Source organism: Melopsittacus undulatus, chromosome 9 (genome assembly GCF_012275295.1).
Source record: "Melopsittacus undulatus isolate bMelUnd1 chromosome 9, bMelUnd1.mat.Z, whole genome shotgun sequence".
Lineage (NCBI taxonomy): Eukaryota > Metazoa > Chordata > Aves > Psittaciformes > Psittaculidae > Melopsittacus > Melopsittacus undulatus.
In genome coordinates, this window is record NC_047535.1 from 7,050,517 (window position 1) to 7,074,278 (window position 23,762).

The 23,762-nt window shown below is 49.0% G+C and overlaps 1 protein-coding gene across 3 annotated transcripts; it reads right to left on the bottom strand.

The window, feature by feature from the left end:
- Positions 1-1,303: 1,303 nt before the first annotated feature.
- KLHL25 (kelch like family member 25) lies at positions 1,304-19,675 on the bottom strand. Of its 3 annotated transcripts, none has more exons than XM_005148766.3 (3): positions 19,546-19,675; positions 7,653-9,482; positions 1,304-2,730 (listed from the first exon to the last, which is right to left on the bottom strand). In XM_005148766.3, exon 2 carries the CDS (start codon positions 9,463-9,465, stop codon positions 7,696-7,698), a length of 1,770 nt encoding a protein of 589 aa, XP_005148823.2. In that variant the 5' UTR covers positions 9,466-9,482; positions 19,546-19,675; the 3' UTR covers positions 1,304-2,730; positions 7,653-7,695. The 3 variants fall into 3 exon arrangements, with proteins under 3 accessions (XP_005148823.2, XP_030904514.2, XP_033921939.1); XM_031048654.2 differs by lacking the exon at positions 19,546-19,675 and adding an exon at positions 14,849-15,012; XM_034066048.1 differs by lacking the exons at positions 1,304-2,730; positions 19,546-19,675 and adding exons at positions 5,540-6,854; positions 14,849-15,013.
- Positions 19,676-23,762: the final 4,087 nt, after the last annotated feature.

Genomic DNA, 23,762 nt, shown 5'->3' on the forward strand with positions numbered 1-23,762 from the left:
CTCTGTTTGTAGCCTTATTCTGACTGTTCCATCCCTTTCCATCCCCTTTTGCTTCGTTGCTGCTAACCAAGAAACCTTTGTATTTTGCATCGCATTTAATTCCATAGCAACAGGTCGCTGCTGTCGCAGCAGCTGCTGATTGCTTTTGAATTGTCTTTCAGGCAAGCTCCAGAATAAACACAAAAGAGCAGGTCTTTGCATGGCTCATATCAAAGCTAGCCAGTGCAAAGCCTCCCGAGCTGGTATTTAAAGTCCCAGAGTCCCATATAAAACCTGAATCAACAAAACTGAAAGGGATTTTATTCACACACTCCATTTTCCCCTCTCCTGCTCATCAAACAGTCGTTTCTCCTCTTTGGTTTCCCAAAGGGCTCTTTAATGAGCTTTTTCTATGGCACTTTACACTCTTATCTGCTCAAATCACGTCAGATAACGCTCCTGCCCACCCAGCTCCCGCTGGCAAGGAGACGTGTTCCAGTCTCATTTATAGATGAGATATTCAGGCTCCAAATCCCTTTGAGACTGTGCATAACCCATAGGAAGCTTTGCTTCCCAAGCCCAGCGGTGCCTGCAAGTGAGAGGAGGCAAATACCACTTTGCAAGGTGGTTCTGTTTTGAGCATTGGTGCCCATTATGTGCTCCAAGTGATGCTCTCACACTCTCAGTCCTGAGTAAAGCTGGAGCTGCTGCTCTTGTAACAGGGAAAAGCCCAGCACCTTCCCAGAGCAGGGCTTGATCATTCCCCTGCTCCTCTGGGATAAGGAGAGATGCACATGGAGGGGAAGCGTGACCAGGAGCCCCAGCTGGAAAGCCCATCTCGCCTGTCAATGGGCCCCTTTCTTGCGAGCTGCAGCAGCCAAGAGAAGGCAAATAAGGAAAACAGAAGTACAAATTCTTCTCGTCTTCCTTAGGAATGAGTGGCTTTCCCTGCAGGAGTAGCTGTGGCTGGCCTGGGCCCCCTAACCCATTTGGCAGGTATTAGCATTGCAGACTTGCAAGCTCTCCTGCAGTCGTGGCACGGTCAAGTGAGAACAGCCATGGAGACGGAGACACGTGATGTCCTCAGGACGTGAGAAGCCCTGGACTTTATTCCCAGGTCTAGCACTAACCTTGGACAAGACACTTGACATTGTGCCTCAGTTTCCCAAGCGCTGAAGCAATCATAATTACAGCCGGGTAGGTTGCTTAGGAGGTTGTTTGTGAACCACCCCACTGAGTCCCAACCCTGTTATTATTCCTCATCCCTGTTATTAAAGCTAAATCCAACTTGCTTAAGAATGAAGAGTCCTGTGAAAAGCACACAGACCGTTTCCCAGATCATCATTTTTATTAAAGTTCACAGGCAGCCGAAGGAAGAAAGAAAATACAAAGACTGGAAAATGTAAATAAACGTCACTCAGAGCATCGCAGGCTGGCTGTGCACAACGTGTGCTCTTCCTGGCAGCGCTCGCTTGCTCCGAAAAGACCTTTGTTGTTTGAAGCTGTGTCAAGGCTTTTCATTGCATTGCATCATTCATCTGGCCAGGCTACAGCTCAACCTAATTCAGGGGCAAAAGGCAAGCCTGGAGCATCTGCAGGACCAGATCTGCTGCGGAGGGAAGGGGGATGCTGGTGCAGGCTGATCGGGAGATGCGTCCGTGTATTGACAGCAAAACCCATGTGTGTTCCTCATCAGCGTGAATGGGGAATGACTCGGGCTGACAGCTCTTGCAGCGAAGAACCCAAATAGAGTCAGCCAATGTTCGTGGGTAACCTGGGGCAGCTGCAGCCCAAGCGTTGGCAGGCAACATGCAGTCAGAAACGCTCACATCACTCTGAGGTGAAGCCGGGATGTGCGGTGCAGTGGGAACAAGGAGGATTCCCACTCCAAGAGCCCCATGGTGCTCCCCTGCTATGCTCACTAAAGGCACAATGCCCCTTCCCAAGGCTGTGTCTGCTCGTGTGCTAATTACCCTTCACCCACACTGCTGGGTGAGCACAGGAGCTCAGCAGACCGGCTCCAAGCAGGCAGCCCAGGGTTTATCTGGTGACTATCTCGGCATCAGTGCCGGGGCCTTGGCACGCTCTGTGCTCTTCCCAGCAGCTGCATGCAGGGAGCTGCCGGCCCCCGACAGAAGTGAGGGAAGAGGGGAAAAGAACATTAATAAGGCCCAAAGTGCAAAGCAAAAGGCACCTGCCCTGTTCCACCGCAGCACCCGGCGCTGCTGGCAGCTGGCCCGAGCTCCCACGCTTTAGTGTTTCAACAGCCATCGCCTCTGCGGAGCGGCCAAAGGATGGGGAGCCAGGGGCTTTCAATCCCTTTTCCCTTTAAAAAACACTTCCAAGTCACCCAGACAGCAGCTACTGCCAATGGCAAGTGCACTGCCTTTGAATAAAAACTATTAATGTCTTTTAACACCCCAATCGAGCAACAAAATGCACCTAACGGCTCCAAATGCTGCTTGCTGAGGGATGCAGCCTGGTGCACATCCTCTGGCTCCCCAGTCCCATCAGGTCACTGGTACCCATGAGTGTGCTTGTGTCCAGCCCCAGCCTGGCAGCCAGTGGCTCCTATATTGCAGTTGGTGGTGAGGCTGGGTGGCCCTTGGTGCTCCCCCTGGAGTGATGCCTCCCACTCCTGGTGCTGGGAAGGGATGCAAAAGGCTCCTCAGAGTTCTGTGCAGGAGGACCAGCGGGGACTCAGTCACTGTGTTGGCTCCAGCAGTGAGACTGGGGATATGGATGTGGCATCTGGGGATGGAAAGAGAAAGGTCATTAACAGCAAGATGCCCATGCAGGGAAGCACCAGAAAAGGGGTTGTGTGATGGCAGATACTGGGATAAGAACCACCCTGAGATGGGTGAAGGTGGAAAGGAGGTGGTTTATTTGGGATGTGCTTTGCTTTTGTAGGAAAGGGCAGGGAATATTCAGCTGGGGAGGGCTCAGAGCACTGGAGCCAGCCAGGAAACTTGTGTGGACATAAGGGAATGAAAAGTTGTGGAAAATGTAGTTTTAGCTTTTTTATTTAGGGCAGGGAGGACAGTCCAAGAACTGGAACAGACAAAACAAAAAGACCTTTTTTCCCCTCTTTTTCCACTGGTTCCTCCAAACCCATCCATAGGACTGACATTTCCAAGGGGTTGATCAATCCACTCTGGAGCCTTGCTCAGACTGCATGTGTTTCCATCTGCCCAGGGCTAGGAAAAGCCTGATTTCCATCGACTTTCCTCCCCAGGCCAGCCACTCCCTCCCAATGCTGCCTGATAAACTGGCTTCAGAGACAACCTGCCAAAGGAAAGAGCAGCAGCAGCAAAAAACTGCAGTCCCTGCTCATCCAGCCTCAGTATTATTACACATGCAAATGGGTTTCCCTAGGAGCCACCAAGGGAAACCAGCTGTGACTCTGCTCCTGTAACAGGTTGCAAGGAACCAACCCAGCAGCACACAGGTGAGCTGCAGTGATTAGGATCCTCATTATCCTGAGGGGTTTTTAAGCCCTGCTTGCAGGCACACAGGTTTTTTGCATGGGAAGAAGCCTCTCTGCAAGCAGGGCTTTGTGGATGGAGCTGGGACTGATGCACAGCAACACAACTCTGCAGCTCCTTCAGAGGTAAGTGCTGACCAAGTGTTGCTCCATGTAGATGGGAAGTCAAAGCAGGCAGCAGTAAAATCCTCCTAGCAAAGGCTTGGTATCCAGACTGTAATTGAATAGTCAGGTCAAGTCACTGAATGCATCCAACACTCAGTGTGATGTCAGTATCAGAATATAGCTCTGGGCATGGCTTGCTGCTTAAAGCCTTGTAGGAGCTTTGGAGACAAAGTTCAGCTTTTAGGTGCCATAAAAGCCTCAAAAACTTGCAGCCTTGGCTGCTTGATGCCCACCCAGCGGCAGGTACCAGCTGCTCGTGCCACCTCACAGGAGCAAATCCCACAGACACCAGTGGGAGCCACAAAATGGGTGCTGAGCATTCAGATGAGTCCAGGAATAGGTGCCTGAGCAATGTGTGACCATCAGGCTCCATGAGGAAGGTCTTGCAGGAGCCAAAACCCACCAGGATGTGAACCCCTGGCTCCTACCTGCCTTGGGCTTTGGCTCATCCCCATTTATTTTGAGATGGGAGCTACAACATCTCCATCTCAGGGGAGTATTTAAGGCTCAGGAGACAGCACAGAGGCATTCAGGGCTCCCCTCTCCATTTCACCTTCCCTGGCTGCACCATACATTCAGCAGCTTCCTCATCTGCAGCAGCCATCCCAACCCCAAGCTGATGGCTCATCTCTCTGGCCCAAGCCCATCTGTGACTCTGCCCCATGAAAATGAGAGCATCAAGTAGGACTGGTAGTTTGGAGAAGCCACATTCAATCTGGAGACAGACAGCTTGAAGAACCTGTTCCTGGCATCACCTGAAGTCACTTCCTGAGAGGTACAGACCTGTCCCAATCAATGGGCCCTGCACAGGATTGCAGCAGTGATCAACCAGCATCGTTCCCTGCTGGGATGTCCTGGCTGGGCTTTGCTTGTTCCTATGAACACAAAGGGTCTCTTATTTCCTTTTTGTGAGGATTAACCTTCTTGTGGCCCTAGCTCCATAGGTGGGAGGAGACCAGGCTTTCATGTTGTGTATTGCTAACCACGCTTGATGCCTGCTATTAACTGCAGGTAATAGGCACTAAATTAATGTCAAACAGCATCCTTGGCAGGGGCCCTGGGACCTCTGCTGAAAGGTGCCCTAGTTCCAGCTGGGAAGGGTGAAGGCCATGGCCTCAAGGAAACACTTCCAGCTGATCAGCTCTTTGCATTAAATGAAAAGCAGGCTTGGTGGTTGGTTTATGATTCACATTTGTCAAGGATGTATTATTTGGGTGTCAGGGCTGGTATAAATGCAGCCTCACCAGCTTATAAGGCTGGATTTTTTCCTGAGTACAAAGTGTGATTTCCTGCCATGTAACTGCCCAGACCTTTCCCCACCAACCCAGATCATTGTGCTCCAAGGGCACCTTGGATAGGCCCTCCTGAGTCTTCTCCAGCTGAGGCAGGTTTCCCATAGGATTAGCATTCTTAAAGCACATCAGAACCTGGGCATGTGCTGGTCAACCTGCCTTCCTGAGGAAGGATCCCATAAAATCCATGTTGCAGCAAAGACTTTACACAGTGGGGGCTGGAAGCCAGAAGATGCTCCAGCCAGGCATGCTACAGGATGACAGGGTCATTGCAGGACCCTATAGCCAGTTACCCCAGTTGCTAAGCCCAGTTTTGGCACTGGTGCAGCCAGAACAGCCAAGGCAGATGGGACATGGCTGATGAAGCATGGGCAATGCATGCGCATGGGAGACATTTGGATCCGACCTTCACTCATCCATCTTGGTGCTTTATTTAAGGAGCAGTCACAGTGGCTGGGACCATAACAATAACTTCACTTAAAAAAACCCCAACAGCACAAAATCTCTAGAAACTGACAAGAAGAAACACTGTTTGGCAAGAACTCATGTATATTTTAAATACTTCTTTTAACTGAAGAGTGGAAGCGAAGCCAAAAAGGCACATAAACCCCTCACACAATGACTTTTCACCAGTTTTATTTGCAGGTTGGCATATTACAGTTCCTGGTTTTCTTGTGCTTGTGCCAGATTCCAGATTACATGGAGGGGAAAAAAGAAAGCTATCTATACAACCCCAACAAAGCTGTTTATCAGGTCTGGAAAACCCAAGCAGATTATAGAGGAAAAAGGGAAGGAGAGGAAAGTAAAATCTCTGTGACTTTGGAGACTGCTTCTTCTTCGGTGGCTGAAGAATCAACTCCCACCTTCAGATATTCCCTATTCCTATTCCCAGCAGCACGGCTGGTGTTGAGCTTTAATATTCAGACACATCTGCTACCAGAGAAAATTAATTTTCAGCTCTAGGATGGTTCTTAAAGGGGGGTCCTATTGACCCGAGTTGAAAATGATGGAGTCCTCGCACTCTTTGCTGCAATATTTAATAGCTGAGTGGCAGTTAATTAGGTTACCAAGCCACTGTGACAGATGCTAGGCAATGCCTGAGGAGGAGAATTTGGAAAGGCCATTATCTTCCAGTGCTGGGAAAGCTCTCAGGGATCGCATTTTAACCCTTTCCACTCTTGCCCTGCCCTCGCTGTGCTCCAACCCGTGTTAAACCCAGGTGTTCCATAAATCAAAGGCCAGCATAATGCTCTGGGTGCTTTTTACTTCCCACCTGAGCAAAGCAGATGGTCACGTTGGGCATATGCCTGGCAGAGGTGCCAGGAGCTCCTCCTTGGTTCCCAGCTGGCATCAAAAGAGATGATCACTGGGAGATGCCAGTAATTTCCCCCGCCGGGCGATTCCCAGGCGCACCAACCACACCAAGTGGGAAGCAGGGAAGCGAGAGGGTGTTAGAGGTTTTGGGCAGCATTCTTTCTTCCCTGTGTTAAGTGAAGTGGATTTTGATGAGCCTATGAAGAATTTCCCTCCCCACACTCTCTGTTTTCCAAATACAACCGTTAAGTGATGCTCGGCAATCCCGCCCCTGTACACATGGGTTTCCCAGCTCCTTCAGATGTTGTCTCCAACCACCAAAGCAGGACTCTGTGTTGCTGGCACTGTGAAACCTGCAGACTGAGCTAGCAGAGGTGTTACAGACTTCCTGGGAAGATGATGCTATCCAAGTGTTGCCCTTATCAGTGTCTGCTTTCACAATGCAAGGTGAGAAGAGTTCTTGGCCTTTGCCTGGCCAGCTGCATCTCAGCACCGATCAGTGAAGGCATCCAAAGCTCTGGAGTGGAACTGGTAACCAGAATGGCAACCAAACATCACACTGGGAAGGAGAGAGGAGGAACCAACAGCCCTGTCCCCGTGGCACTGCAAGATCACCTTCCCTGAGCAAGCACCAGAATGAGAAAGGGCATCATGAGATTCCACCAACTTTCCTATTCTCACACACCCCAAAACACCGATAAGCACATTCTTCTTCTGGTTACAAAACCCCTTCCCTCCCACTCAGATCTCACACACAAGTCTCAGAAGTTCTGATTTAACAAGCAACCATTTGGATATTAAATAAACACCAGGACCATCAAATGAACCGTGGCTCCTAAGCTTTTGCTTCTGCTACCCACTGAAATGTAAATATAGAGCACAGAAAGAGATCAGGATTTGCTGGCATCCCAAGGGTCACTTGCCTACAGATTCATCAGCTCCGAATAAGTCACCCAGATACTGTGTACAAATTTTGCCCTAGTATCTCCCACAACACAAATGCAAGTGCTTTTAGGAACCTTAACTCCCTCAACCGCATTGGGACAGGGTGTATTCCACGGTGACAGCCACAAGAGCAGTTGTGGACACGTCTACCCTCTGCTACCCACCCACCAAAGGTGTATCCAGCTAGCCTGGAGCAGAGGGAGAGGAGCTGTGGCCTCCTTGCAACCATCTACATAGATGTGTCTCTTAAGCTACTGGAAGGATCATCTGGAAACAAGAGAAACCTGGGAGCTAGCTCGATGTGCAACATCACAGAGCAAATTACTCCTTTCTAGAGCTGCATCTCACCTTTAAGTGTATGTTCTCATAACCTGTGAGCATCCTGGAATGCATGGCTTCAGCATGGTATGTGCAGAAACAACTGAGGCACACAAAAGATAGCAAAATTCAGTTTTAGAGGAGGAGACCCTTACCTTATTGACCTCCTGGATACAAGCCCCTGGGCCCTGACCCTCATCATGATGGCAAGTGCTTCCAGGTGCTGACAAAAGCTGTGGGAATGAGCGAGTAAGGCACTGTTGTGATACAGTTCCATGTGTCTGACGTAGGGTCATAGCAGTCCAGCGTTTTGCACCTCTGAGTGCCAAAGTAACCCCCCACCACATAGAGTTTATTCCCCGAAGCCAAAGCATGGCATGACATGCGCTTGGCTGTCATGTCCCCAATGCGTGTCCACTGGTCCGTCTCGCAGTCGAAGCGATAGGCAGAGGCTGCCGTGAACTCGGTGTCTCCTCCCATGATGAAGATCTGGCTGCCCAGGACAGCAGCTGCTGTGTAGCGCCAGGGCTGTGGGCACTCGGCTTTGATCATCCACCGGTTCTCAGCTGGATCATAGCACTGCACTTTGGACACCATGTCTCGGTGAATGCTGGTCCCACCAAAGACAAAGAGCTTGAGCCTGGCGCTCACCACCGCAGCGTTGCTCACTCCATCTCGCAAAGGAGCCACCATGGTCCATTTGTTGGAGATGGGATCGTACTTCTCTACTTGCTTCAAGGAAACAGAAGGAGATGCAGGGAAGACTCCAGCTACCGCAGTGTGTCCACCAACCACGTACAGGCAGTTTTCCAACTCAGCTGAGCCATGTCCAAACCGAGCTATTAACATTGGGGCAGCTTTTGACCATTCCTCATGAACTGTATCATACACCCATACATCTTTCGAGACCCCGTTCTCTGAGCCCCTGCCTCCAGTGATATATACTTTGCAGCCAATGGCACAAGCACTAAACTCCTTCCGTGGACTCGGCAGGTCTGCTTTGGGGATAATTTCCTTTGCTTTGTGGTCCACTTGGTAGATCTTATCACACATGAAGGTCTGTCCTCCCAGGATGAGCAAGGTGTGCCCAGCTTTGCGAGGCCTGGCACAGGGACTGGTCACTACCCCATCATTCTGGAGGATCTTCTTTTTGCACTGAATAGCTTCATCCAAGACAAGCTTGTTCCTTTCATCCACCATGATCAAGTCCTCACAAGCCAAAGCTTCCTTGAGGCATTCAGAAGGAAGCAAGGCCAGACGAACGTTCCTTAGAAGTTCTGGGAGATAAGCCTTCCGCTCCTCCAGATCATATTTTACCCATTGGATGACAGCCTTAAAGACCTTTTCTTCATCCTCGATTTCCAGCTCATCACTGGAGATGAGGTCCAGCAGAGTGTCCTTGGAAAGGTTGTTGAAGTCCTCACTCTTGTGAACAGTCTCAAAGTTAACCAGGCACATCCTCCAGGAGAGCTCATAGAGCCGGCGGCACTGATGAGCATCTGAAAGCAGCATCATGCCCAGGCAGTTGGAAGGGTAGAGGTTCTTCTCCAGGAACTCAGCTGCTGCATCTCGGACATCATGGAACTGCAGCATATCTCCAGCCTCCAGGAGGGACTCGGCATTCTCCTCATTGATGATGATCCGAGAGGAATAAGCGAAGTCCAGCAGTAGCTCCAGTACCTCTGGATGGAGGCTGTCATGGAAGTTCACCTCATCATCCAGGCTCTCCCGGAGGCCATTGCTAAACATGGCTTCGAAGTACCTGCTGGAGGCAGCCAGCACTGCCCGATGACATGGGAATGACCTGTTTCCTGCCCAAAGGGTGACATCAGTGAACATGCAGTGCTTCCGCAGGGTGTTCAGATGCGACAACACGCAGTCCGGGTGGGAAGCTTTGTGAAAAAGCAGGATGTTCATGGAGCCGGTGCTCGTCCGGGATTTACGGTTCTCGTGCACGCTGACTGACATGATGACAGAGCTCTTGCCTGCAGAGGAACAAACAGGAAAACCATTAGTCTTGTCCTTATTGGTCTGAGCCATGGAAAATTGATGTATGTGCTATCCAACCCTGGTACACTGCCAATGGACCTCAAATATGAAGTACCTGGTCACATCCCAGTGCTCCTGCACCCTGGCTTGCAGAGCCCATGCCTCATGCACCCCACTTTAACTCAGGCTGAGTAGGGTGAAGGGGGGAAATTCTGCACTTGGCTTTTAGCAATGGAGCAACGAAGTGAAGTAATCAAACCCCATACTGGAGGGTAAATTGTCTCAACAGCCCCTAGAGGGTATTGGCAAACCACAGAAGAGTTATTTTTCCTTAGAAAACAGCATTAAGAGAGCAAACTATCCCGGATAAAGGGCATCGGTCTGCTCTTGGCTCAGCAGAAATCAAGCTTGGCTTCTGATTTTCAAGATTACTGCTGGTTTAGGAAAGGCAATGGCTACAGGTTTTATTTATATTTGGCTACCAACACAAGATGAAAGTTTGGAACAAATTATAGCAATCCCTTTCATTGTAGTTTCTGTTGATAAAACTCACCAGACACTTCATGTGACTATAACATTCTGCAGGACAGAGTCACATCAGAGAATAAGACAAAAGAGACAGCTAAATTACACTTTTTAACAGACAGGCAGAAGCAACCACAAGGCTTTTATTAGCTACTATTTCATTTAAGTGCTACCCGATACCTATTCTTCCCCATAGAAGAAAAACCCTTTGGACCCATCAAATTAATATTACTTAGATTATAAAATCCAAGTCATTTACTCCACAGTATTTTAGCTGCTCAATTTTGTTCCCCATGTAACTAAAACAGATTGACAGATACGCACACATGCTCTGTCCCAGAAGTATTTTGGCACTCAGGGCAGGAGGATGCCCAGGAGCATCAAGGACTGACGGCCTCAGCTCAGCTTCTATGCCAACACGAGGGGCAGCCATAAAAAATGGCTACAAGCTGGGAAAAAATGGGCCCAATTCATAGAAAAAAGGAGTTTGAGAAACACTGTCCAGCTCTGCTGCACTTACTCTTCAACCCAACACTATTTTTCTATCCCCTTTCTACCTTCTCCAAACGACTGCAATTTTGCTTTGCAGGCTGGAGACAGCAGGGCTGAAACCCCACAGCATCCTGCTCCAGCCACTTAAGTGCTTAGAAATCAGATATACACAGATATAGTTGGGGAAGGCTTTTTGGTTGGATTCTTTTTGTTGCTACTGGTTGGTTGGGTTTTTAGCTTGCTCATCATAGCCCAAGGGTTCTCAAGGGTCTTTCTCATCTAAAAGCACAAGGTCTATGGATTAGTCCTGTCCTGCCCAGCTGGGTTTTGCTCACCACGACTCAAGGTCCTGGGGGAAACCATGGAATGCTGAAAGAGCAGACACAACACACCCAGGCTGCTGACAGGTCACAGCCTTGACCTGGTGGAGACCTGCATCCAGACAACCCTCCCATGCTCCATGGATGGATAACCTCAAGCGGAGGTGGATGGCCAGATAAGCTGCCTGACTCACGCTCTATTCACGCATTTCCTACCCCCTGCTTCTCCAGCGTATCCAAAAGAGTCTAAATTCAACAAATAGTTGTGGGCACATCCCTCCTTCCCCAGGCGCTGCCATGAATTATTGAGGTTGGTCTTCCTGAGGCCTCAGTCATTCCTCAGGGCTGTGTCACAGCCCTGGGAAAAGGTGTTTCTGTGCTTCCCTGTGCAGAGACAGCTTGCCCAAGCAGCCACAACTCATACTTGACCTTCGAGCCAGGCAGGAGCACTGATGTGGGTACTGATGTGCATGCTCATCACCAACATCTCTGCAGCCTGGCACTGAGGCCTCCAAGCTCATTTTGCTTGTGATCGGAAGCTGCACAGCAACAAGGCTCCAAAACAGGAAGGAGAATGCCATTACAGAGCTGCACTTTGATGTGCATCTGAAGGAAATGGTTTTCAACATCTACACCCAGCACAGGGACAACACTAATTTAAGAGGTTATATGGATTCCCTTGTCAAGGCTCTATAATGCCGAAGTGAGGAATACAAATGAAACATTTATGAGTCTGCTAAAAGCTATTGATTTAGGTTTCCTATTCCCACAACCTCAGAAACCACCCTGCCACTGCTGCTGCTTTCTTTGCTTGCAGCTCAGGTCAAGCTATTCAATCTTAACCTTTGATTTGCTTATGCACAAGAAATGAAGCGATTTATATAGGACAGCTATGGAAACAAACAAAAAGATTGCAGGAAGGCAGCCTCATTTTTTTCTGACACTAAGATTAGAAAAGCTGCTACTCAGAATGGAAGAAGGTCATTTAGAAACTGAAAATGCCTATATAAAGCTGCAGCTGAGCCATCATACACACACACATATATATATAAGTATATATACAAAAAATCTCAGGCTTCTAACATCAACCATCTCGCCCAGGGCACTGGGTAACCAAATAATATTTCTATCCAATAGGTATTGAACAGTATCCAGGGAATAAATTTGCAGGTTCTATTCCAGTCCCCATCAGCACTGCTCTTCGTATCACCTTGCCTTAGTACAGGCACCAACTGGTTCCCAGTACAGCTGCAAGCCTGTCTCCCCAGCCCCTTTACTTGGCCTCTTCTGGAGCTGGATTGTAACAATGGATGTCACTGGTCACAGGTCAGCAGAGCTAGACAGACCGTTAAACTGGAAGTAAAGCAGCATCTCAACAGTGATGTGCAGTCACCTCACCAGCAATAGGCTTGCTGGTGGCTTCAAACAGCTTGTTTTGAGGGTTTCTTGAGTCCTGCCATAACTGGGCACAAGCAGAAGTGGCAGGTATAATTCTTCCCCTCACAAACACACCCCACTGCATCTCTCAGTCTACAGAGAACTTGGCATCATCCCACCCATGTCTTATAAACAGAAACTGCAGGCAGCAGCTATTTCATCCAATGGGTTCCTTCCAAAAAACCTAGCAGCCTTCAAGTCTGTTACTAAAACTGCACTTCTCATGATGTGCTTAAATGTGTGCCTCAGTCTAAGCAATGGTTTAGCTGCAGTGGCAAATGGGCTGGACTCATGAACGTGCTGTTACAGGCACTTCTCTGTGCATGCAGAGCAGGATTTGGTTGCTACCGCATTCCTCTCTTCCCTTACCAGCTACTGAGCTTAGAGGGGAAAAAACAGAACCACTCCGAATAAGGACTTTACACAAAGAAACCTGTCAGTGGCTCCTGCCAAGCTCCCACCTGCTCTGTGAAAGCTCAGGGGGTTATCAGAGTTTCCAGCTGCATCTTCCATCATGCAGGAACTATGAGCAGACACATCAACGTGAACAGCGGGAGCCATGACCTGAACAAACGGGCTTGGATTTTTCCATGCTCCATTCTTTTTCTTTTTGCCTTTGAAAGGCAGTTATTGAAGAAATATCTATCTACTGAGCAGCCTTTTAGGAGGATCTTACTGCATGCAGAAGCAGATGATAACCCTTCTATATGGGTGAGGGCTGAGGGGCATCACTGCTTTGACAGCTATACAATACTGGCTGCTGGCTATAGTGTTTTCCTGGCTGTCTGCAGCCTTTGTACATCAGGTAAAGGAAAGACAGAGGTTTTTCCAGCATAGCAAGATAAGGGTGCTTTGGAGAGCCTTCCATGCACACGCAGAGGGAGGACAGCAAACCCAAAGGAGTTGGCTAAGGGAGAAAAGACCCCCTTGAATCACAGTGCATGAAAAACCACCCCAGCAAGACTCTCCAGACAGGAAGAGCTGGTAAAGAGGAGACAAGGGGAAAAACAAAACCTCAGAGTTGGTCAAACTCCCAACCGAACAATGCCACAGTTCTCCCCTCTGAGCATCTCTTGCTTCCTACAACCCATGCCCCCAGCAGAAGGCTGACCCTTGTGGGCTGGTGGATGGCCATGTCACAGCTGATGCTATGGATCACTTAGGAGAACCTCATTCTATTACCTCGTGAAAATTCCAAGCAGCACTTGGAGATCCCACACTTTGAAGCTGTATGAGGCCCTGGTCCACAGTCACAAAAGATCTGTGCATGAGAGGACAGCCCAGAAGGACTGGTGACACATGGACTGTATTTAGCTAGGCTTGGGGTTCTCCCTCCATCTTAAAACAGCAAGTCATCCACAGATCTCCAATTTATTCACTATCTGGAGAGAATCAACAGCTGAGATGCTGCTTCCTTTCAAGAGGACAGTATTTGAGCATGAATAAGATGTCCCCCCATGGGACTTCAGGGCATTAAGGATCATTTCTGCTTAGAAAGGCAAAACTACAGGATTTATAAGTGTTCTCCCAGCACCGTGAAGGTTGGCTAAACACGCCACAAAGAACCTAAATCCCATGAAGTGAAGCTGGCACTTTCTGCTTGCCAGTCAGACTTTCAGAGAAGCAGCAACCAGAACACGTTCCTTTTCCCTCTGCTCAGCCATGAACTATTTAAAGCTGTAAATAAGTAAATAAATAAGCACTAAGGTTCCCTGCTGGCTCAGTTCAAAGGAGAAGCTGCTCACGCTGCAGTGCACATTCATTCCCAAGCAGTCCCTCCGTGGATGTACTGCACTACAACCCACAGCCACCTCCTTCCAAATCAGAGCAGACCCAGCTCTAGCAGAGCAATGGCTGCTTTCACAGGGAGGCAGGTGTAAGGTTAACTCTTATTTTCTCTCCGATTTCCCAATATCAACCCTTTGGGGGTAAATGCCATCCAGAATTCTGCCAAAATTCAACTTCTCCCTGGAACTGGTGGGACAAATTCTCTGTCCATTTGTAACATGCCTGCTGCCTCATCCCAGGTATCTGTACCTTTCTAATGCCTTAATGGACTTCACTACCATGCTGCTTAGGCCAGCAGCATCATTCCAGGACAAAATTACTAGTATAACACCAATTTCCCCCTTTTTATTGTACAGACTAGCAAGCTAGAACCCTAAAGTCATCTACTGTGTTGTCTTCAAGGGGAAGAGCTGCTTGCAAAACCCGCAGAGCTGTGTGGCAACACAGTCAAATGCAGAACTCAGATACAGCTGCATTTCAGATGCAATTTCCTGGCACTGGAGACCATCGAAAGGTTTGAGAAGGGGGATCTGTTACATGCAGGCATTCACGTACTCACAGACACAGCTCGAGCTTCAAAAGCGGAAAAAGCCCAACAGAAAACAGGAAAAGATGTTGGGGAGAGAGACAGAAAACAAGAAAGGGGAAGGAACAAACGTAAGGATGTTTTCAGGACATTTTCATGTCCTTGCCTAACACAGTGGACTCTCAGGTATACAGCCTGGTGCTGCTTGAAATGCTCAACACCAGTAATACCCTGCTGTAAAGAGTGCTTGAGATGAAGGGAATGAAAATAGTACCTGGCATCTAGTGCAGCACTGCTCTTGTTGAGCCTGGGCTGCTGCCAGGTGGGCAGCAGAGGACCTTCACATCATCATCTCCCAGGCATGCTCCCTGCTCCATCCACGCTCCTGTGTGCCAGGATGCGGACTTTGCTCTCTAACAAATCGGGTTCATCTCCAGCAACTCCGGTGAATTTTGTGGTTTGCCCGTGTCAGCCAAAACTGTTCTTGTTTTTCTTGGGGATGACTAACACAACAACGATGCAAGTGTGATTTTGCATGTTGGAATTCAGGCAACGTAACCCTGCCGTGAATCAGAGGGTATCTCTGTAACAGAGCTGGATTTGGCCTTCCTGACAAACTCTCCTTGTTTCATCATATTTGCAAATATGCAGGGAAAGGAAAGACAATTCCCCATCCCACCAGCACAGAATTTCTGATCCTGCCCCAGCCTTTGAGAATGGAAGGCATCCTTATCATTTCTTCTCATTTTCTCACTTTCTCATCTAGCCTGTATATCCTAGACAGAAACCAGAGAGGCCATGTGAAAGGCTCCTTCTGTTGGCTCAGACAGAAACTGGGAGGTTTTCCAAGCTCAATTCTGTAGGCTCCAGGAGATCAGATTGTCTGGAGAAGGTCCGGGCACGTATCTGAACGTCAACATGCTTACTAAAGCAAAGTGGAACTCAGAAATTCGGTCTGTCCATCACTGCTTCATATCCCATTCTCACTAATACTCACCTTTCCTCCCATTAAACCTGGGCTCCAGTCTGAGCCCAAGGCCACCACAAGAATCGACTGAATGCCACTTACTATTGAAAACAAAAGCAGCACTGCCAAACTGTACCAATTAGTAAGGTTCTTGTTCTGTCTTGCAAAAGCACTGCTAAAAGGGGCAGTAGTGCCTCAAATCTACAAGACATGAGCCAAAGGCAACCATGTTCCAACTAAAATAAAAGTACCCTTAGGAGATCCTCTTTGCATGCAACACATGCAGTTTTATTTGCATATCAGGTATTGGATTTGCTATTCTGCAATTGAGATACTCCAAAAGCTACTTGAGCTACTGGTGAGGCAATCACAGAGAGTTCACATTCGCCACTGAGCACATTGGCTTGCAGTTCCTGGGAATACCACACCCTCCTACAGCCACTATCCAAATCGGGATAAATAATGCTTTTAGCCACAGTTCAGGCTCCAGACAATAGCTTTTCATTGCTACGCCTTAACCCCAGCGGATCTTTTCAGAGCCAGTGATTCATTTCAGAGGCTGCTGTGGGGTTTTGTCCTCTCTGCCTGCCCTCTAGCTCCACTGGTGAATAAATCCCAGATCAATCACAGTCACTTTACAAAATGAATGCAGGGCTGCAGAGGAGGCGAGTTTCGCAGTCCCTTCTCCCAGATTATACTCAAAAAAGGCTCGAGAATGGAAACACTCTACTTGATCACAGCATCTACCCCAGCCCCATCTGAGCAGAATGAAGTCCTTTTCAAGCAAGCCAACTTGCTAATGTGCTGCAAAGGCAAAAGGCCTTTGGTACTTCAAATATAGAGGAGCGGAACCACATGCCACTTCCCAGGGAGAGTTTAGACGATGAGCTGTGGTATACATCAAATTAATGCCAGAATAACCACTGCAGTTGCTGACTCCAGAAAGCATGTTCAGATCCTCCCACTCTCTGTGTACCATTCCTGGCTCCCAGCGCTGGGGTTGGCAGAGCAGATTGCTCTGATGGTCAGGCTAACCAGAAGCTCTGCTATGGACACTCATACCAAACAGGTCTGTCTGCCTGCTGTCAGGGCAGGAGCTCAATTTCATGCCTGGCCAGTTAACCCAGGGTTTGGTTTTGTCTTCCCCTCTCCCCTGCCAGGCAGGAGATGTTGGTGCAATTGCCAGGTTTGGTTTGGAGGAGCTCATCTGCAATTCTGGCTGCAGTTCAGAGCCATGGGGATGGGAGGCCCTCATGCCTCCTAAACCAATGAGTCCCTGATGTTGACGGGCATGGATGACAGCTGTTCCCAACTGGATTGTAAAGCCCTGAAGGGCCTGGGGCTGCAAGACAGGGAATAGCCCCCTGGCTCTGGAACAAATGTGACACCAATCTCTGATCTTTTTCAGTACAAACACATCAAGCCACACAGTCAGCTTGCAAGTTCTGGCCCAGCATGGGAGTGCTGCAGCAGCTCAGGCTATCCTGAGCATCCATGCATGCATCACAAGCAAACCAGAGCCAGTAGGCTACAGTAATAAATTCACCTCGCCACAGTCTGACAGGCTATCATAAAACACAGTAGTCTTTGCAAAGCCTAATGGTCAGCAAGTAGACAGTGGTTATGGGACAAGCAATGTTCCCAGGCTGGAGTGATGTGGGGGAGACAGAGCAGCCTGCACTGGCTGCAGTGATAGTAATAGCCACTGCAGGGATAAAGTTGATAGGCAAAGACAGGCCAATGTGATGGTGGTTAAAGATCAGGCCAGGGGGCTTGGGCTGGCATGCTACAGCTAGATGTTTCCTCGCCAGCATTCCTGCAGCCTCTGTCTTATGCAATGCCAGCTACATTCACTGCAATTCAATTACAGTCTATAAAAGACAGGAGTAAATCTACTCCTCAGCTCAAGTGCTGACACTGCTGCTTCAAACCTGCCCCTTCCACAGTCCCCAAGCATCAGTCACCATCACCCCGGGCCAGCCTGGCCTGTCCTGCTCCACCTACTCATGCCCAGGGCCAAGGCTCTGCTCAACACCCTCTTTTGTAATGCTGCTGCTTCCCTCCCCATCTCGCTTCCCTCCCCATCTTGCAATGTGCTGCCCATCCTCTTCCACCTCCACAGATGGTCACATCCTGCCCTTCCTGTTTCACTCCTCTAGCTCCCTAACATTGCTGTAAGAAGGACCTGAACTCCTGCAGGGTTTGGGGAGTGGTTTGTTTCCACTGCAGGGACAAAAAACGTACTGTAATTCACATACACATATGCACACACTCCTTGCCCCCATCCAGGACCATGTCCAGCACTCCAGTGCTGGAGGAAGTGTATTTCATATCAGACACAGGCTCATTTTCACACATTTGGAATATGTGTCATGCAGCATCTTACCATCTGCTCCCAAGCTGTCTGCCTTCATAAATTTAATTTGCCTACTCCTTCAGTGGAATGATTCTCAACTGGCCTTATCTCCTCTCCGAAACCACATCTGAGACACCATCCCCACTGCTCAAGTTACTTGAACCTGCCCCAAACACAGCATGTGAGGCTACCACGGGGCTCACTTCACATACATGCTGATGCAGAAGGATTTCGGATAACAATCCTCAAATGCTTGAGAAAATGGACAAAAAAGGGACAGGAAGATTAAGTTCCTCAGTGCTGAGTCTGCTTTCAGACTCCTGTGTCCACATTATGGTGTGACTAATTTGCTTCTGCAGCAAATTTCACTCTGCTTTTAGTCCTGAGAATCTTGTGCCTACCCCACACTTTCCTGCTGCAGAGCAAACTTCCAGCTATGTCTCCTCCCCAGGTGCTTTACTCAATACAGCCTTATCATAGAGATAAACCAGAGCAGATGGTTAGGGTTAAAAACACAGAAGAGACAAAATGTGTTTTCAGATAAGATTTGATCTGAAGCAGCAAAAAGGACAAGGAAAACACAGAGGCCTCAGGAAGGGGCCGATCTCACCAAGGAGCCAGACCCCTGGAGAGATGGACAGAGAAAAGCAAAGCTCAGATCTGCTCTACAGACTCTGAAAGGAGACTGTGTCCAGAGCAGCTGAGTTAACAACAGCAGCTGGCCATCACCAGAAACGTGCAGGGTGTGTTACAAACATCATGCGCTGCTCCTAAAGTAAGTTCAATAAATACAAGTGTCACAAGACACAGGAAGGAAGGAGCAGACAAGGGAAGTTGTCAAGGTATGAAAGCGATAGAGCTGCTTGTTTTTCCTGCTGCTCTGGATCTGTCCTGGAGAGGAAGAAGTACCTTTGGAGGAAGGCTACAAAGGCTATAGCACACAGCACCCTGACCGAGGAGTCATTCCAGATCACAAGAGAAGACATGCAGAGATTGCCAGGAAAGCACAAACCAGCTTGGGCTCTCCATGAACATAGCATGAAGCACTTCGGTGCTTGCTTAGCAAAGGCTGAGGACTGACTTTCCAAGATTTTGGCTAGTCTCATCCCACCCCAACAGCTACAAGTGGAAGTTGATAGATATAAAAAAAATGAAGAAATACCCCAAATCTACCAGGCTGTGAACTTTTGTAAATGCAAAGGGGTCCGTAACGAGAGCAGAGGGATGGAAAACTACTTTTTCCCCCTGCCAGCTCAGCTCAGTCACTCATACAAAGCCATGATGGAGTTACCTGCACTGATTTCATCAGAAAGGCTCTGCAGGCTGTGTCCCTTACACGGCAGCTTTAAGTGATCTCTGCACAGAGGGAAGCAGCTCCACTTCCATGTTTAAGAGACGATCAGCAGCTATATTCTTGTTGCTTTAGGACAGAGCAGCCCTTCACCTCCCTACACCTCTCCCTGCACCTCTCAACGCCTGCCTATGGCACACGGCGCTCGGACACCGCAGGCAAACCCCGGGGCCGGTAACCTGGCGGCTGCGGACGATCAGCCACCGGCCGGCGTGTCCTGCCCTCCCCGGCGCTGGATCAAGGACCGGAGCACACCCGGCCCCACCGAGAGGGCCCCAGAGCTGGGGAATCACTCACCGTGTGTCCTCCTCCCCTCGCCCGGCCAAGCCGAACCCTCGGTGAGCCGCCGGCCCAGCGCGGAGCTCAGCTGCGGCCCGGCCGCCCCCCGCCTACAGCGCTGCCAACGGCGGAACCGGCCTCGCGTGGGACTCAGGGGGCGGTGCCGGCCGCCGCCGCGGCAGAGGCCAATCAGAGAGAGCCGAAACCGTGACGCAAGAGGGGGAGGGAGAAAATGGGGAGCGCCAACCAATAGGAAGAAAGGAAGGCGGCTTAGGGGCAGGATGAAAGCGGCTCGGAACGCCCTGGGTCCTAAAGTCCGCTGTCTCCTGCTTTAGCCTTGAGGAGCGAGTGTGCTCTGCGCTCTGCTTCCCCCCGTGCGTGCGTGGCGGCCTCACGCCGGCTGGGTTGGCACTTCCCGATGGGTTGCGGGTCCTCCCGTCTGTATGGCCGCGGAGACGGCTCTTCAGCCTCTTCTAGAGCCACATCCCCAAGGCAGAAACCCTCCCGTCCCCCTCTCCCCGGGTCAGCGCTCTGCTGGGTCACCCTGGGCAATAGTCATGCGCCCAGCCTCACGTCCCCAGCAGGATCTGCACCTCCCGGTGTGTTATCCCTGTGTGTGGGTCACTCACCTTCAACCCAGGCCTCCATCAGATGGCAAAAGTCAGCAAAGCTCTGCAGAAGTTCAGGCAGGTACTGAATTCTCCATCAGTCCGTGGGGATCATGGAAGTCAATGGACTCCCATGGAGTCTTTTTGCCTGCAAGGATTTGCAGAGCTGGGGATCAGATGGGAATGGCTGGGTCCATATCCCCCAGGAGGGGACAACCAGGCAGTGCCTTCAGCTGGAAGAAACAGGGGACACACACTTTTAAGTGCTTCCTTTAGCACCATGGGCCAAACGGGGGGGGAAAGGCTCATTTAGAAACAATAACATTTTCCGTCGAACACAAGGAGCAGCGCTGGTGGCAGTACTGCCTCTGATCCCTGCTCCTGTTTTCCAACCGGGAGGCACAGCAGGTAGTGGAGGAACTGGCCTGTGGCATAAATTCCCTGTAAGTGGCTGTGATTCCCGTGGGACATCTGTAATATTTCAGCTACCAGAAAACAAAGAAGCTGAAAGCTTTATTGGATACACAAATCCAGGATACACAGAGGAGGCAGGGAAGAGGTGTTCCTTATCCTCTCCCACGACCCCATTTCTCCAGGGCCCTACTCCCTGTACTCAGTTGTAAGTATTCAGTAAGATTCAAGTAAGAAACTAACAGTTCTACCAAGTGTATCTCCCCAGATAATAGCTGGATGGAAATATCCCGCTCCAAAGAGTGCTAAACCATCCATACACCCAGGAATGGGCTATTTAGGGGCTGCTCCTTCCGACCTAGTGAGAGAAATCTCTTTTTAGTTTCCCACTGAAGTCATTGCTACTGCTTGTCCTTGCTTCACTGTGATGACTCCTATGAAGTGCTGCCTGGACAGCCAGTTTTACATGGTATGCACATGGGAGGAGGTGGCAGGTGGCTGCTATGAGGACATACTGAAGCAAAAATCCCAATAAATACATAATACAGTCCTTTCTTCTCTTCCCAGGTTGGACAGATCAGCTTCAGCTGGCAGAGTCTGTGTATGGTAAATAACAAAGTACACTGAGGATCTTGAACTGTATCAAATTCCAGGGTTTTTTTGGATCTGTGATGTTCCAGGTCACTGCAATTTAACTCTTAGAGTGCTGCTCTCTTCCCAGCTACAAGCACAGCTGCTCTTGAAGAGGCTGAAAATTGCCCTGGGGGCTGTTAATGACTTTAATGAGCTGTTCAGGAAGACCACAGGGATTTGTGCAGGAGGCTGATGTGGTGGCATCCTGAATGCATCTGTGAAACAACAACAACATGAAAGGCAAAATTGATTTTCCCTCTTACTGCTGAGTTCCCCCCAGCTGCTGGAGTCTGAAAGAGCTGCAGAGCAGAATAAGGGCATGGTTCTTAATTCCAAAGCACTTTTCTAGTGCAAAATCCTGCCCCAGCAAGCTGGGTGCGTGAATCCAACCTGGCAGAGAGAATTCATGGCAGCTGCCTGTCATAGGGATCTACAAAGCTCTCTGCAAAACTCGACCTGAAAAGATGCTTCTAAGACACAGCGTCTAATGCTAATCTCCCACCCACCAGCTTTCTAGCTGCGTAACTCACTCCTCTGTCCCTGGCAGAGCTAAACAGTGGGCAGTTCCAGCAAACACTGCAGGGAACATCCTGTGTGCTGTAGCAATGCACACATCTGGTGTTAAGATGCTCAAGCAGATGGGATTAGGATACTAGCTTTTGTTCTGAAGGAGCAGCAGAAGACCAGATACGGCAGTGGTGGGCACACAGACTGGCAACTAGCTCCTCACTGTGAAGGAGAAGCTGAGCCAGCCATCTGAGAAGGCAGGAAGAAAACAATGGGAATGCTTAAGAGCAATGGAAAAAGCTGGCAGACGTTTTAAAATGTTTTTAAACCTCTTGTTAAAGAAGATTTAAGAAGTAAGCATGTGTAGGGAAAAGAAGCTTTATTTACGATGAATGTTAATACCAGCTCCTTACACATGATACTGGCCCCAAGCATCCCTGAGGGTATTTGAGGGACTAGTGCTGTGGTTATGATTTCAGTGGATAGGGGAAATTCTCTTGCATTATTAAACAAATCACACCCTGTGTTGGCCTTTGGTTTGATGTATGTAACATGCAGTCAGTGTCAGCCATCTGGGGGGACAGGATTCCACAACTTGTTGGCATTTTGAAAATAAGTTGGAAAACTGCTGACTGAGATCCCCTCCTTCATCACAATATATCAAAGGGAATAGGGGTTAAATCTTCTAATCTGTGGGGAAAAAAGCCAAAATCAACAAAGTTTTAATAAATAGCATTTACCCTTTTACCATGTTTGTTTAGCATAACATTCATTATGGATGGAACATTTAAATGTTTGCAAAGTTAAGCATTTGATTTGATTTGCTATAGAAATCAACCCCAATTGCCTGGTTCCCATTAAATCCTCACTTTCCCAAAGGTGGAGGGTAAAAAGATTTACTATTTTAGATTCATTAGATGTTTTTATCCATTTGTATCATAGATCTAGCTCCTGGAGTAGTTACTGACTAAGCAGATGATGTTCATAGAACCAGCAGGAGGGGTAAAATCTGGCCAACAAACCATGTTGACATCTTTGCATCTTCTGTTTTTCACTGAGCATTCCATTCCCATCCTACAACCCCCAGCTGTTCAAGGGGTTAAATAACAACAATCTAGTAGTTTCCCCTCTAGGTCATTGGTCACAGTCCACCACAGGTCATGCCATGACCAGCTAACGGCTGCTAAGTGCTCTGTGTGAAATCAGTTTAGTGGGTCCGAAGCCAGATGCTAGTTGACAGATGCCCAAAACTCAGTACTCCAATTGGCCTCCTTGTTGGCAGTCACAGCAGGCTGGTCAAGGCCATGCAAATTCAGCAGCTCCCTGAGGCTAGGAGCACAGACAAGGTTGTTATGAATGCTTCCCTCTGTTGTGAATGCCAAAAGTCTTCAGAGAAGGTCATAGCACAATGCTGTGGGTGCCAGTGGCTGAGGACCAGGCTCCAATTCAGCTATCCAGGGAAGTGGTGGTAGGAAAACACTGCTGAAGACCCCCAGCAAATGCACCCTTGGTGTCAAGGAGAGGGTGTAAGGTGGCAGTGGGAGTCTTGATGGAAGTTTTCACCCTTTGGCTTGTCCTGCCCAAGGAGCTGCCAGTCAGTGTACACCAATGTAGCATTCCCTGCAGGAACAATAAAAATCCAATCTCTCTCCCTCTTGGCCTTTTCCTCCTGATGCCAAATTTAAACGACCTTACTTTTTTGGCAGCAGGAAACTTCACAATTAAATACAGAAGCAGAGCAGGCTTTCAGATGGAACTTACAGCGAGGGAACAACAGATGGCATTGTTTGCTGGGCTGGAAAAGCTGCATCTGCTCCTAGAAGAAATGCTAATCGGAGCTCAATTAGGCATTCAGAGGGAACCGTACCCCATCCCCAGGACAATGGCCATGTGTACACGATCCTAAAAAACACAAGGAAGTAGATACAAAGTCATCAAAAATCCCCTCTGGAACAAGCCCAAATGAAGCATACAATGGGATAGGGTAACCTACAGAGTTTCCTTGTGCTGAAATCCATCCGAGCCACTCAGAATCAAAATGTAATTAGCAAAGACTTATTGTATTTCATTTGCGAG